The sequence below is a fragment of the Canis lupus genome, chromosome 18, assembly GCF_011100685.1.
Source record: "Canis lupus familiaris isolate Mischka breed German Shepherd chromosome 18, alternate assembly UU_Cfam_GSD_1.0, whole genome shotgun sequence".
In the NCBI taxonomy this organism is placed as follows: Eukaryota; Metazoa; Chordata; class Mammalia; order Carnivora; family Canidae; genus Canis; species Canis lupus.
This window is the reverse complement of record NC_049239.1, coordinates 36,456,624-36,471,216: the sequence shown is the minus strand read 5'-3', so window position 1 is coordinate 36,471,216 and position 14,593 is coordinate 36,456,624. Positions and strand designations below refer to the sequence as shown.

General features: G+C 37.3%; 2 protein-coding genes across 26 annotated transcripts in view; one reads left to right on the top strand and one right to left on the bottom strand.

Annotated features, from left to right (window-relative positions):
* The window catches only part of DCDC1 (doublecortin domain containing 1), a 482,774-nt gene extending 469,262 nt beyond the window's left edge, over positions 1-13,512 (bottom strand). For 6 of the 20 annotated variants that reach the window (XM_038563136.1, XM_038563134.1, XM_038563146.1 and 3 more), the window contains exons 1-2: positions 13,423-13,512; positions 12,837-12,898 (exon numbers count right to left, since the gene is read on the bottom strand). In XM_038563136.1, coding sequence (XP_038419064.1) covers positions 12,837-12,898; positions 13,423-13,459 — 99 coding nt within the window. In that variant the 5' untranslated portion in view covers positions 13,460-13,512. Of the gene's footprint in view, positions 1-7,854; positions 7,922-12,727; positions 12,899-13,397 lie in introns of those variants that run through there. The other 14 variants (XM_038563139.1, XM_038563147.1, XM_038563150.1 and 11 more) reach the window with 12 other exon arrangements.
* Positions 13,513-13,522: 10 nt separating this feature from the next.
* The window catches only part of DNAJC24 (DnaJ heat shock protein family (Hsp40) member C24), a 79,917-nt gene continuing 78,846 nt past the window's right edge, over positions 13,523-14,593 (top strand). For 4 of the 6 annotated variants that reach the window (XR_005373410.1, XR_005373411.1, XM_038563131.1 and 1 more), the window contains exon 1: positions 13,523-13,634. The gene's annotated coding sequence lies outside the window, so the exon portion shown is untranslated. Of the gene's footprint in view, positions 13,710-14,593 lie in introns of all 6 variants that reach the window. The other 2 variants (XM_038563132.1, XM_038563130.1) reach the window with 2 other exon arrangements.

Genomic DNA, 14,593 nt, shown 5'->3' with positions numbered 1-14,593 from the left:
AATCTTAGACAACATAAATACTAGGCAGTGTGGTGGTTGCCATAGTAACAAATAAATAGGAGCATAAAAATACATTCCACTTTTCAAATGTATACACTTTTTTCATAAATATTCATATTTTATAGGTAAAAGATTATTCAACTCTTGCCTTACCTTCCCTTTTAGAGAGAGAAACATCTAATTCTTTAGAAATTAGAAATAAAAAAATTATCATGTAGCAATAGAGCAGGTTCAAAAAAGTTTTAAAATGCTATATGGGAAATCTTAAGGATGTTTATGTCAATTTTCCAAAATGAAGGCAGGAGAAAAAACTGCTTTCATTTTATATTACTTTAATAGTCAGGTCTTTGGGTAAGGATGAAATTGCATAAACTTCTTTTCCTCCCAAGCATGAAATTCCCCTTTATTTTGCATAAGTTTATTATTCACATGCATTAAATGTAGCACTTGACCATGGAAGGCTGAAAGCTTTGTTGATCAGAAAGAAGTCCAAGAAATTTAATACAAACCCATGAGCTACTACTTGAATAAATGATCTGAAAATTTTTATGCCAATGTGCTAAACTGGAATTCAAAGAGTTGCTTCTTTTCTCCTCCTCTTTCATTAAAACACAATCTTCTTGTTTACAGATAGCCTAGTAGTCACAAAAAGTATATTGATAAAATGTTGTGAGTTTTATACTTATAGCCAACGAGGATTTATTATACATTTTAAAGGACTGGAGAGGGGCAGCGTGATAAGTCATGACGTCAAGTTTGAAATCTTTTGAAAAGTACTGACGTAAGCCACCAAAACAGAACAGGAAGACTGCTTAACTATTACTGGGAAACAAATCCTTCAAGTACAATTACATTCATTTGGACTTCTAATTTGTTCCAATAACAACTATCATATAACATTCTCCTAGAGTGAGAATTCAGAATTTTAAAAGATCGCCATCTAGGCAGAGTGCCAAATAAGAGGTGACAAAGCAGTGCTGTGGGGCTTCTCTTGTGCGAACTCCTTGATGGAGAAGCCATGTATGGTACTGGCTGAGGACTGACTGAACCAGCCTGTAAGAGGAGCAACATTCATCAAACATACATATGATCCTACCCACTTTTATTGAGGAGAAATCAAGTTTTTTTCCTTGAGGAGATAGTAAATTTAAAGTTTAAGAAGTCCAAAAAATGAATTAAGATATTAGTCAAATATTTATGAGTATTGGAATAAAATAAGTTATACAGATGGATGTGACTAGTGCAAAGAAAAAAAAATCATCATCTTGTCATTCCTCTTTCTTCTCAATCTTTTAAAAAGATTTTATTTATTTATTCATGAGAGACAGAGACACACACACACACACAGAGAGAGAGAGAGAGAGAGAGAGGGAGAGGCAGAGACACAGGCAGAGGGAGAAGCAGGCTCCATGCAGGGAGACTCGACGTGGGACTCGATCCCGGGGCTGGATCTCAAGGCTCCAGGATCACACCCTGGGCTGAAGGCGGCGCTAAACTGCTGAGCCACCCGGGCTGCCCTCCTCTCAATCTTTTAAACTGTGTCCCACTCCTTGTACTATCCTAAAGTAGTGGGCAAATATCCCTGGAGACTGGGAAAGGGAAAACATACCTATCTTTAAAACAAGGGGAAAATGAGTTGGCAATTAGACAGCTTAGTTTAACCTGGAAACATGCAAAAACAAATTAAACAATCAATTAGTAACACCTAGAAGGGCATAAAATACTGGAAAACAACCAGTATAGTATCTCAAAAGCAAATATGCCAAATGGACTTAATATCTTTTTTCTGATAGAATGACAGGTCAAATTATTAAGAAGCGAATTGTGTAGTCTATTTCAGGGTTGTAAGCCTTTTTATTCTATTCTCTAATTCGAGATAAGCAAAAATGATTAAGAAGAAAAGAATGTAAAAACTGTCTTCATTGCTAAACCAATGGCTATTTCCTCTCTCTTGAGGATCTGTTTCATAAAAGTCTTTATTGATGACTAGTCATTTCTTTTTTTTTTTTTTTAAGATTATTCATGAGAGACATAGACACAGAGAGACACAGGCAGAAGGAGAAGCAGGATTCCTGCAGGGACCCCGATGCGGAACTTGATCCCAGGACCCCAGGATCACAACCTGAGCAAAAGGCAGATGCTCAACCACTGAGCCACCACCCAGGTGTCCTGATGACTAGTCATTTCTTGACCACCTTTTTATTTAGCTCCCCCACATAAATCCCTAAGATGTCTCAAAATTTGAAGGTTTATTTCCTTAATTTTCTTCCAATTTGTTGATCCTTCTTTTTCCTAGAGATCTTAAATGACATGTTGCTTCAGGTAAGTGATGCTGCATTAGGACATGATGCAAGCCCATTTTAGGTAGAAGCTTTGAAAGGGAAAGAAAGAATGCTTTGTGAATGACATTAGAAGGATTTTCTATGACTAGAAAAAGTGATAAGTAATGGAATGGTAGTAAATAGAAGTGCTCATAAAAACACTCAAAACTTTAATAATGTGAAGAATAGCTGTTATTTGGTTAGAAGAGGGAGATATGTAAAGACTTCCAAGTGTGTAGAGTCAAGAAATGAATCCAGTTTTCAAGGAGAGAAGTCTTTGTGACATATGATCAACCAACTAATTACACAACAGAGTCAGAAGCATAACTATGGTGGAAAGAGGCACCAGTTGAAAAACGAAGTAAAAAATCTGGTCTCTATTACAGAATCAGACAAGAGCCAACTGCTATGTTGAACCAGCCTGCCTATGGTACCAGAAGAATTATTGTTCCTCGTTATGTAACTAATATCCTTCTTTTCCCAGCTTCTGTTACTATTTAAGTTTATATACCTTAGGAAGAAAAAAATTTGATCTCTGAATTTTGTTCGACTTTAACTCTTTTTCTAACCCTAAATACTATGTAAACAAGCAATCAGAGATGCTGCCAAGCTAGAGAGGGAAGAGTGTACCTTGCATATTATCTATGCAGGGTAATCAAGAAGGAAATGGGTAGAAGGCTTGGTGGCTCAGTTGGTTGAGAATCCAACTCCTGATTTTGGCTTAGACCAGCTGTTGGGATGCTGGGATTGAGCCCCACCTCAGGCTCAGTGGGGAGTCAGTGAGGATTCTCTCCCTCTCTGTCTGCCTCTCCCCGCTAAAATAAATAAATAAATCTTTAAAAAAAAAAAAAAAGGAAGGAAACGGGGGCAAGTAACAACTCCAACCTTCCTCTCTTATATTCTTGCAACACAAAGCAGTCATGTCCTTCTTTCCCAATCTCAACTTACAACATTCCAGATAAAATTGACTTCAGTTTATTAGTAACAAATACTAAGAACAGGGAGGAATACTTATATTTACCAAGCCAGGACTGTAATCAATAATTTATTTTGGGCAACCTGGGTTGCTCAGCGGCTTAGCACTGCCTTTAGCCCAGGACGTGATCCTGTAGTCCCAGGATTGAGTCCCACATCAGACTCCCTGCATGGACCCTGCTTCTCCCTCTGCCTGTATCTGCCTGTCTCTCTCTCTCTCTCTCTCTCTCTCTCATAACTAAAATCTTTAAAAACTTTATTTTAATAGCTGAAAAAAATAATCGTGCAGATTCAGAAAATATAAAGGCAGGGCACTGGAATGGAAAGACCTCTGGAACTAAGCCAAGAAATTCTGGAGCTGTGATCTTAGTTTTGGGCCAGATGTTGGGTAATTCCTAAACCTTCTTGGGCTCATTTTCTTTAAGAAAAGACAAGGAAGAATGATAGTACAGGCAAACTCTAAAGTTCTTCTATCTGTAAAGTAAAAGCCATTTAGTAGAAGATCTTTCATATAGAGGAGTTAAGGCAGTATGAAAGAAAATGCAAAAGATGTGGACTCACCTTATTTGAGTTTGAATATTGCCTCTGTCCCTCTTAAGACTTATTTCCTTATTATATGACAATAGTATCTGCCCTATCTACCTTACAGAATTGTTGCACAGATCAAATGAGGAAATACATGACGTATGAAAGTGCTTATTATTTATAAACATTAGTCCTCATTTTTGTATTTAGTTCTGCATCCTGCACTAGGAAAGAAACTTTAGACAAAGTAGCATGTGTTCCAGGGACTCCTTGTTATCAGAGAAAATGCAGCATTTATAATTTATAATTTAGGAGTATCTGTTTCCTCAGCTGTTTATTTGCTAAGAGTGTCACAGGGGTACAGCCCAGGTTCCTAGGAACTCAGTTATCATTGGAAAAATATGTAAGGTTTCTAAACCAACTCAAAGTGGAGACTTTGGCTCATGTCAAGTAGCTATGTTGGTTGGTGGTATGTTAGAAGTAGAACAAGAGGGGGGAAAAGTAGAAAGAGAAAAAGGAGAATTGGCTGTGCTGTAGAAGGAATAAACTTCAAGTCTAACTAACACTAAGACAAGGAATATGAGCAGAAAGGAGTTGAGGACACTGTATATCACCAGTCTGATTCTGTAAAGTGTGCTAGTTGGACCTGCCTTATAGATGAAGGAGGTCCTAGTAGACAAAATAAACAGGGAGGTCATCAGACATAAAGAAGAACACATTTGGAAAGCTTAGCCAGTGAAAATATTAAATTTGGCTACTAAATGCAAGGATCTTAACCTTTTTTTTTTTTTTTTTTTTTACTGATAATTTGCTTTTATCATTATCCTATCTGAATTTTCACTGAGTAAATATGTGTTAAATTTCAGATGGCTCTCAACTTTTCAGAACATAAAAAGTTCATCTGTGAAAGCCTGGCACATCTACCTGATATATATAAAATTGAAATAAAATATAAATAATCAGAGGCACCTGGGTGGCTCAGTGGTTGTGGGTCTGCCTTTGACTCAGGTTGTGATCCCAGAGTCCTGGGATTGAGTCCTACATCAGGTTCCCTGCAGGGAGCCTGCTTCTCCCTCAGCCTATGTCTCTGCGTCTCTCTGTGTCTCTCATGAATAAATAAAAATCTTAAATATATATATATATATTTATATTTATATATAAATATATATAATCAAATATAAAATCAGGAGAATGATTTCTAAGATTCATGTAAAAATTCATTTTAATTGATTTATAATCACATTATCATATAGATTATGGTCTTCATAAATAAAGGTGAACCCAGGATGGCATGCCTCTCTAAGAGATTGTATACCATGGAGCAAACCACAGCAAAAAGGTAAAAAAGGACTAAAGCAAGGCAGAGTCTCATTAGTGCAATGAAATTCAATTCCATTCATTGAGTATGTATTGATAACCAACTAATGCCTATGATTAGAGAGATATCAAAATATAAATTAATTCACTTTGGTAAAGTTAATCCAAATTTCTAATGATTTCACATGCTGTAAGCTTGCCAATTCTCCCTGTACTAAAGATTATTATGTAGTTTCTGAATCTTTGCGCCAAAAGTCCAAGGCTGGGACCCAGGTAACAATAGCACCTGAGTCCTAACAACAGCTGAAGTAAGACACTGGGGAAACAGCATATACCATGGACTGGGACCAAAACAAATTGTTACAGAGAACCTAGAAAAATCTTCTTTTACATCTTGTTACACCTTCTTATCTTACCTCTTTCACAGGATTACCTGACTTTACCTTTCTAAAGGTAATAGTATATCTTTCTCTGTATTGATATATCTGAATATTATATGTATACGTATATCAACAAATTCACTATCTCATTTTTTAAAGATATTATTTTTAAGTAATCTCTACAACCAACGCGGGGCTCAAACTCACAACCCTGAGATCAATAGTCACATGCTATACCAACTGAGCCAGCCAGGTGCCCCCACCAACTCATTTTTTAAGTTAGATTTTTAAAATGCTGAATTTAAATAATATATGTATATTGTGCTATGGAATAATTTTTCCTTTTATTGTACTGAAATAAGAAAAGTGATTTATATTATCTCAAATTAAAATAAAAACTAAAATTTAAGTTAATATTCATAGAGACTAACATTTCAGATCAGGGTTTATACTACAGACAAAGACAAAAATCATACAGTCTTTCAAATTAATATATCTGACTGTCTTTCTCTAATGCTCCTGCTTCACCTGCAGCACATCAGACAAGGTAATAATTTATGATAATCATATGAAAATATACAATTAATATTCATCACCTCTCATTCCTCATCACTTTAGATGATCAGTAATGCAGAGTGAAAATGCTGTCAGATTTCTAATTGCTTTGTAATGGGCTTGAAACAGGGAAATCATTAAAGGCAAACAATCTGTCATTTGTCTGTTACTTTATCTATCACACAAAAAAACTCATTAAAGAAATTGCTAATGAACTACAAAAGACTATACTCATGGTGCTTCTACAGTAGATTAACATGTATTAGTATGAATTGCTTAAAATATTTTAAAAATATGGTATTTTGTGGAAATTCATCAGAAAACATCTATTCTTCAGTATATTTTTTAAGCCGTGTGGTTTCATTATTTTGGCATCTAATCCATCATTGCAGAAATCCCTTTAGCATATAAGATTTGTTTTTCATCAGTCTCTAAATAATTCAACTGAAAGGTTGCAAGAAGAAGCTGAAATGCTAAATGTGTTTATTATTAGTAAACTGAGACAAATAAAAAAATAGTACTATAGGAACCCTAATGCTAAGTAAAGAATATCTCAAAATTTTATTTTTACCCTGATATTTCCATGGATTTTGAACTGAAGTTGCAATGTTTCATTCATTTTAATGCTATCATTATAGAAAAATATATATTCAACTATTAAAATAGACTCTAACATTATTAAACTCTGCATATTAACAAATTTGGAATTTTGAATATATTAATACTAAAATGTTTCATAATATTATATCATATAATTTCAGAAGGGAAAAAATCATTTCTTTAAATGATCACATCAAATTTTATCTTTATTAATGATACCTTTGTATATGAGATACTTAGTACTAAAAGAATCTGTAATAATGACACTAATCTAGTTTTCAAAATAAAGAGGCATATAAACAAAAAATCTAATAATGTTTTGTTGGTTATACAGTCCAGTTGAATTTTATTTTTGAAAAAAAAAATCAGTGATCATGTTTCTCATTATGCCAATGTTGAACTAAAACATGAATTTATTTCCTACAACAAAACATAAGAATCTTAGTAATAAAGTCAAACTTTAAAAAATATATAGACCTATTCATAGCTATTGGAATATACACAAATTTAAAAACCTAAGTGCAATGGCATGTTTAGCTGGGTGCCATGGTTGAATATAGGAGTTAATTCCAAGCTAACTTCCTAAGGTTCCATAACACTCTGGAAACATCTTCATTATACTCTCTAATTGACTTAAACAGACTTCATATCAACTGTTTAACACATTTTAACCCACAAATTAACACCCCTTGATCATTCAGATTAACCTTTCTTCTGTGAGTCAATTACATGACAAAAATAAAATAAACTTAAAATATTCAGTTTTAAAAAACTAAAATCGAGAAGAATGCTTTTAAAAAAGAATATAAATGCATATTACTACATTGTTGAAACAGATCATCACTAGGTTGCAAATTTCAAGGGAATTGGAAAGCTCACAGAAAAGCCAGAGTGGTCATAAGAACAAAGAGAAAGAGGTAAAGAAGTGAATAAGGGAAATAAGTTTATTAATTATGATTACTAAGGAGAAGCAAAAGATGGATTATAGACGGTATCTTTAATCGGTTCATGGAATGATTAAAACATAGATGTGAAGAAAGTAATAAGACAGGAAGAAAAATTTCAGGTAAGATAAAGACCTCTAAAAGGTCTGAAATAAGGCTGAAAAAACATGGACACAATTTGAAGTTAAAGAACAAGAAAAACACAGCAACAGGTGTGCTGTCAGCAAAAGTATTTACCTCTTTGTCTCCCTTGTTTAGTGCATTGCTTTGCTCAAACTCAATAAATAGTCACTGATAATTACTTCTGAAAAGACAAAAAGAAAGAATAGATCAAGTGAAGACAACAAGTGAGGGGGAAAATGTAAAAATGAAAAACCATTTCTAAAAGACGAGGTATTTAATAGGGCCGATTCTCAATACCGTGTAAAGCTTTATGATGATATGCCAAGAAAAAGAAAAAGTTTCTCCATTTTTAACCATCCCTTCCTTTCCATTAACACTAAGTATTTAAAACTAAATACTTCCATGCGTTACTCTGTATCAGCCTCATTTTGAGTCCAGGATTTCGGTCATTTAGGTCATCTGCCTTATAAATTAATAATTGTCACAGCACCTGCATTTCCTCTAGCATAGCACTTCCTACAGTTACTTCAGTTGCTTCTTTGTCTATTTACCCAGATAAACTCTAAGCTTTTACAAAGCTCTAGGCAACTGTTTTGTGTTTCCTGTAACAAATTGTGGGACGTATAGTAGACACTCAATATGTGGTTTATTGATTGAATGAAGAAGTGAATAAAGGCTCTTTCTGTACTTGTGTGTTTATGTGTGTGTTTATTTCACCACTAGCTAATTCTTGATGGTTTTCCTATCTTCTCAGTAGATTTTAATTTGCTGTAGGGGCAACCATCTAATTTCAGAACATAACCATAATATTTTGTGGTACTTAAAAATAAATACAGCTTAGTTCACTGATATGAGAATCCTAAAAACTCAGAGATAAAGAAGATCAAGAAAATTAAAGAAGAGCTGGTAATGAAACCAGTAGAAAGAGCCACATATATATAATCCGAAAATAAAAAAATATACTACACTGTATATATTGCAAATATTATTCATCAATAAGCACAATTTACTATATGATCTCAAATTAAGAATTTATTAATGTAGGTAGATATCAATTGTCTGACAAGTATTAAAGTGATGAATAGAATAAGAATTGATTTATGCTATTACTACAATCAAGGGTCTCAAACTCCTGCTATATAAGGTATCTATATAACAATAATTATATCTATCCACATTTAACTCTACATACAGTACTTGATCAATCATCGTATTTTTTTAATCATCTTATTTTTTGATCAATCATCTTGAAATTAAATATTTAATGTATGCCTACTTTGTTTCTGTTAAATGTTGATGACAGGAATTAGAAGGTTTTTGCCTATGCTTTTAATTCATCTGCAAACTATATAATTCAACAAACATTTGGGTTTGGTGTCATTTTTTCAACTCAATAGTTTGTAGCTTTCATTTGCTCTGTTTGAAAATTCCTAAAATATAGCTATGAATTCTTAATGTTCTAATAGTCAAAACTCAGCAGTAAATATTTCACTAATAATAATAATAATAATAATAATAATAACAACAACGACGACGACAAAAGCTAATCTTTCCTGAGTACTTAGTACTTTTAGGCGCTATTATCTCATTGAATCCTCACAACAAACCTAGAGGGAGACACTATTATTATTCATATTTTACAGAGAAAGAAACCAAGGCACAGAGTAGTTAACTTAAAATGTTCATATATAACCAGTAAGAGACAGAGTCTAGATTCAAACCTATTCAGTCCAAATTTAGACTTCATGCTCTTTTTATTTTTTCTAAAGTAGGCTCCACACCCAGTGTGGAGCCCAACAGAAGGCTCCTACCCACAGCCCTGAGATCAAGACCTGAGCTGAGATCAAGAGTTGGATGCTTAACTCACTGAGCCACCCAGGTGTGCCTAGACCTCAGGCTCTTAACCATTATGCTAACATAGTTTATATATTATTTTTACATAAAATAGATAAATTATCTTCTTAAAATAAGGTATAAGCAAAGAGAACAACCTGAACAAAATTATGAAGTACCAAGAAAAGATTCCATTGTTTAAATGTTTCATGTATGGAAGCAATAGGCGATGAAGCTGGAAAACTAAGGATTATATTTTGGGAGGTAAAGGAATACCAGGTTAAGGAGTCAGGACTTTATCCTCTATTTGATTTATTTACTTATTTTTTGAAGTAAGTTTTACACCCAAGGTGCGGCTTGAACTCAATGACCCTGAAATGAAGAGTTACATGCTTTACTGATTAAGCCAGGTAGGCACCCCAAGACATTATCCTTTAGACCTGGCCTGTTCAATACAGCAATCACTAGTTAAATGTGGCTATTAAGCACTTAACATGTGGCAAGTCCAAATTGAAATGTGCTATACAGATAAAATATACAGCAGTCTTTAAAGACCTGTATGAAGAAACAATGTAAAATGCTTCATTAATAATTCCTACATTGATTATATTTTGAAATAATCATACACAGAGTATATTGGGTTAAATAAAATATATTATTAAAATTCATTTCACCTGTTGCTTTTTTCTTTCTTAATGTGGCTACTGGGAAATCTAAAATCATATATGTGGTTTGCATTTGTGGCTTCCTTCATATGTCTATTGGGTAATAATGCTCTAGAAAATGAAACGTGAAGACAAATGAGCAGGGATTCATGTAAAAATGTTTTAAGAAGTTTATTCTGGGATCCCTGGGTGGCGCAGCGGTTTGGCTCCTGCCTTTGGCCCCAGGGCGCGATCCTGGAGACCCGGGATCGAATCCCACATCGGGCTCCCGGTGCATGGAGCCTGCTTCTCCCTCTGCCTGTGTCTCTGCCTCTCTCTCTCACTGTGTGCCTATCATAAATTAAAAAAATAAAATTTAAAAAAAAAAAAAAAAAAAAAAGAAGTTTATTCTGAAAAAAAAAAAAAGAAGTTTATTCTGAAAAAAAAAAGAAGTTTATTCTGGTATAAATAAATTCAGACTGTAAGACAACTGATCTGGTTTTTCAATAAACCCATGTCAGGAAAAGAGAAAACAAAACTAAGATAGTAGCGATGTGGGACTGCTATAGCTTAAGAGATTCTTTTTTTAAGATTTTATTTATTTATCCATGAAATACAGAGAGAGAGAGAGAGAGAGAGGCAGAGACACAGAAGGAGAGGCACGCTCTGTGCAGGGAGCCTGGTGCAGAACCCAATCCCAGGACTCCAGGATCAGGCCCTGGGCTGAAGGCAGGCGCCAAACCACTGAGCCACCCAGGGATCCCCCAGCTTTAGAGATTCTTAAGAGACAGAAAGATTGGGACGCCTGGGTGGCTCAGTGGTTTGAGTGTCTGCCTTCGCCTCAGGTCCTGATCCTGGGATCTGAGATCCGGTACCGCACTGGGCTCCCTGCATGGAGCCTGCTTCTCCTGCTGCCTGTGTCTCTGTGTCTCTCATGAATGAATAAATAAAATCTTTAAAAAAAGAGAGAACAATCAAATGCAACACGATTCAAGCAAATTAGCTATAAAAAGACATAAAAAGACATATCTGAGACAACTAAGGAAATATAAATAAAGACTAGTTATTGGATGCCATCAATGAATTATTGGTCATTACAGCGGAATAATGACATTATGGAGATGAAAGAAAAAGTTGTAAACTAAAGTATGCTTTAGCAATGGGACCTAAAGGATGTCAAGATGAAATGACAGAAACAACACTTGGTAATTGTTGGGGGAAAAACGTGTACTTCTTACTATCTAAACCTAAATAAATAAATACAGCACACAAATATAAAAAATGAGTTGAGAAAACTGAGGTGGGGATCCCTGGGTGGCTCAGCGGTTGAGCACCTGCCTTCAGCTCAGGGTGTGATCTTGGAGTCCTGAGATTGAATCCTGCATTGGGCTCCCTGCAGGGAGCCTGCTTCTCCCTCGGCCTGTGTCTCTGCCTCTCTGTGTGTCTCTCATAAATAAACAAACAAATAAATAAAATCTTAAAAAAATAAAAAAAGAGAAAGCTGAGGTGCTGTGATCAGACTTTTCAGAATTTGGCTTAAAGAAGGAATAAAAGAGGAAATCCAATACCCCAAGGGATCATAAATGAAAGTAGTGTGCTCCTGCTGTAAAAACTGGAGGCTCTGAGCATCACTATACAAGGAAAGACTAAGCAGTGGAAAGGGGGGTTGTCTGAGGGCTGAAAAGTTCAAGAAGGCATCATTCTGTATAGGAAGGTATTCAGAACAACACTTGATTCAGTCACTTAATGTATTTCCTTAGGGCCACGCAGAAGGTATGTTGGAACCAGGACTAAAATCAGATCCTCTGACTTACCATAATGCTCTTTGTGCCTGATTTTAAAAATGACAAAATCCTATGGAGAATCCAATTAATACCTTTTTTTTTAAAAAAGATTTTTATTTATTCAATCATGAGAGACAGAGAGAGAGAGAGAGAGAGAGAGAGGCAGGGACACAGGCAGAGGGAGAAGCAGGCTCCATGCAGGGAGCCCGTCGTGGGACTCCCGGGTCTCCAAGGTCACGCCCTGGGCTGAAGGCGGCGCTAAACCGCTGAGCACCCCGGGGCTGCCCCAATTTATACTTTCTGCTTTTGATTTTCTAACTTTCATATGTCACTCAGTTCTTTTTTATGGCCTCCTTAAATAATTGGCCACAGTAAAATATTTAATGTACTTCGGCCGATCTTGATGGCTTCTCAAACGGAGATTTGGCAGAAGAAAGCTAAGAAGGAAGGAAAGCAAATGCAAGCAGTAATAACAACAGAACTACCTTCGCATCTCCAAGTGAAATTTAAATCATGGTGGCGAAGTGCAAGATGCAGTCTCACCTCTGGGTGCAAGGCAAGGAAGAGAGGTCAATGCGAGGCAAGCAGTATGGAAAGGAGACAAAAAAAGGGAACAACAGAAGGAAAGGGAGAGGCAGGCAGGAAAAAAACTAACCAAAAAACAAACAAACAAACAAAAAACAAACAACCCCCCCCCCCCCCAAAAAAAAAAACACACAAACAAACCTAACAGCGCACATTTGCAGGGCCGGAAACTGCCTCAAAGCAGAGTGGTTTATGCTTTTTCCGTAAGCGTGAAGGACAGCGTGCCTTCCCTGGTAGGACGCACACTTACTAAGAGTCCTGTTTGGCTGCTGTACGATGAGCTGTTTGGCGTTGATCCTTGGTCGGCTTCATCTGTGAAATGGGAACATTATTAACACCCGCCTTTCTAGCTTCACTGGGTTGAAGTGAAAGAGTGAAGTAGTATTAAGAGACTCTGAGAAGTTACGGGTTGCTAGGATCATCTACAAGAAACAATGAAGTTGGGCATCTTTTCCAGAAAAAAAAAAAAAAAACACGAAAAACAAACAAACAAAACCAAACTTCAATTGGTATAGGTTTTCTCATTTTCGAGAGAGAACATTCTAAGGGAAGTGTAGAGACAAGGGAGGAATTGGGTCTCCCCATCCTTCGCATCCCTCCCATCCCCCTTTCTCCCCACTCTTCCCCCCCCCCCCCTCGTCGGAGGACCGTCAACAACCACAGGGGGAGACCAGCGCTGGGGAAGGTAAGCCGAGGAAGCCCGGGGTGGGGGTGTTTGTGTGTGGGGGGGCGAGGAGCTCGCTGAGGGAGAGGAGAGGCGCCACCGTCGCGGGGCCGGGGCAAGAGGGAGTTAGAATGAGGAGAAAGACACCTTTTTCCGCGGCTCGGACACTTACAGCCAGCAACTCCTTGCAAGCGGAGTCTGGTTACCATAGCGACGGCGTCCCGGAGGGCGGAGCGCCCCGTGCGTTCGGTGCCTCGGCCACAAGGGCTCGACTAGAAACGTGGTCACGTCAGGGCAGTGACTTCCGGCGGAAGGGGAAGCCGGTTCCGGGTGCCGGCCGCCTGCGGGCGAGGAGTGGGTGTGATAAGGACTTTCGGAAGTTTGGTAAGTTTGGTATCGAGGACAGTCGGGAGAAGGTATAGCCGCCTGTGGCTGGGCCGTACCGCCGGGATGAACACGGTGGGTTCCCAAGTCCCCGTTTTGAGCCCCCGCATCCGGCCTCTTGAAGTTCACGGCTGTGGGAAGAGGCGGCCTGGTTTCTGGGCCCCTGGCGAAGTCTCTTGGCAGGTGTGGAGCCTGGAGCATCCTCCCGTGAGCACTTGGGGGAGCTCCCTGCGAGCCCCGGGAGCCGCGGGACTCCTGCCTACCTGCCCAGCCGCCTGCCTCTGTCCCTAATCTTCTAAGGTAATCTGGAAGAAATGTGGACTGGAAGGACGAAGGCGGGATGCTCCCAAATTCACTTGCATTCTTTGCTGTCTTGTTTTTGTTGTTGTTGTTGTTGTTTTTTGCTGTCTTGTTTTTGCTTCAAATATATATATATAAAATATGTAAATATATATATTTGAGGCATATATATAAATATATATTTGAGGCAAATATATATAAATACATATAAATATATATATTTGAGGCAAATATATATATAAATATATATATTTGAGGCAAATACATATATATATGTTTTTATTTTGTAAACGTTTATTAGATTACTCTATGGTGTTTAGTGAGTATGTACTATGTGCGGCTTTTCCCGCGAGACCAGCGGAAATACCTTCTTAGAGGTCACGCCCCGCTCGCTTTCGTTTCTGGAATTCGGTTTTCTTGATGCTGTTGTGATTCATTAATTTAAGGTATAAGCGGGGACGCCCGGGTGGCTTGGCGGTTGAGCATCTGCCTTGGGCTCAGGGCGTGACCCCGGGGTCATGAGATCGAGTCCCACATCTGGCTTCCTGCATGGAGCCTGCTTCTCCCTCTGCCTGTGTCTCCGCCTCTCTCTCTCTCTCTCTCCCCGCCTCTCTCTCTCTCTGTGTGTGTCTCCCATGAATAAATAAATAAAATATGCA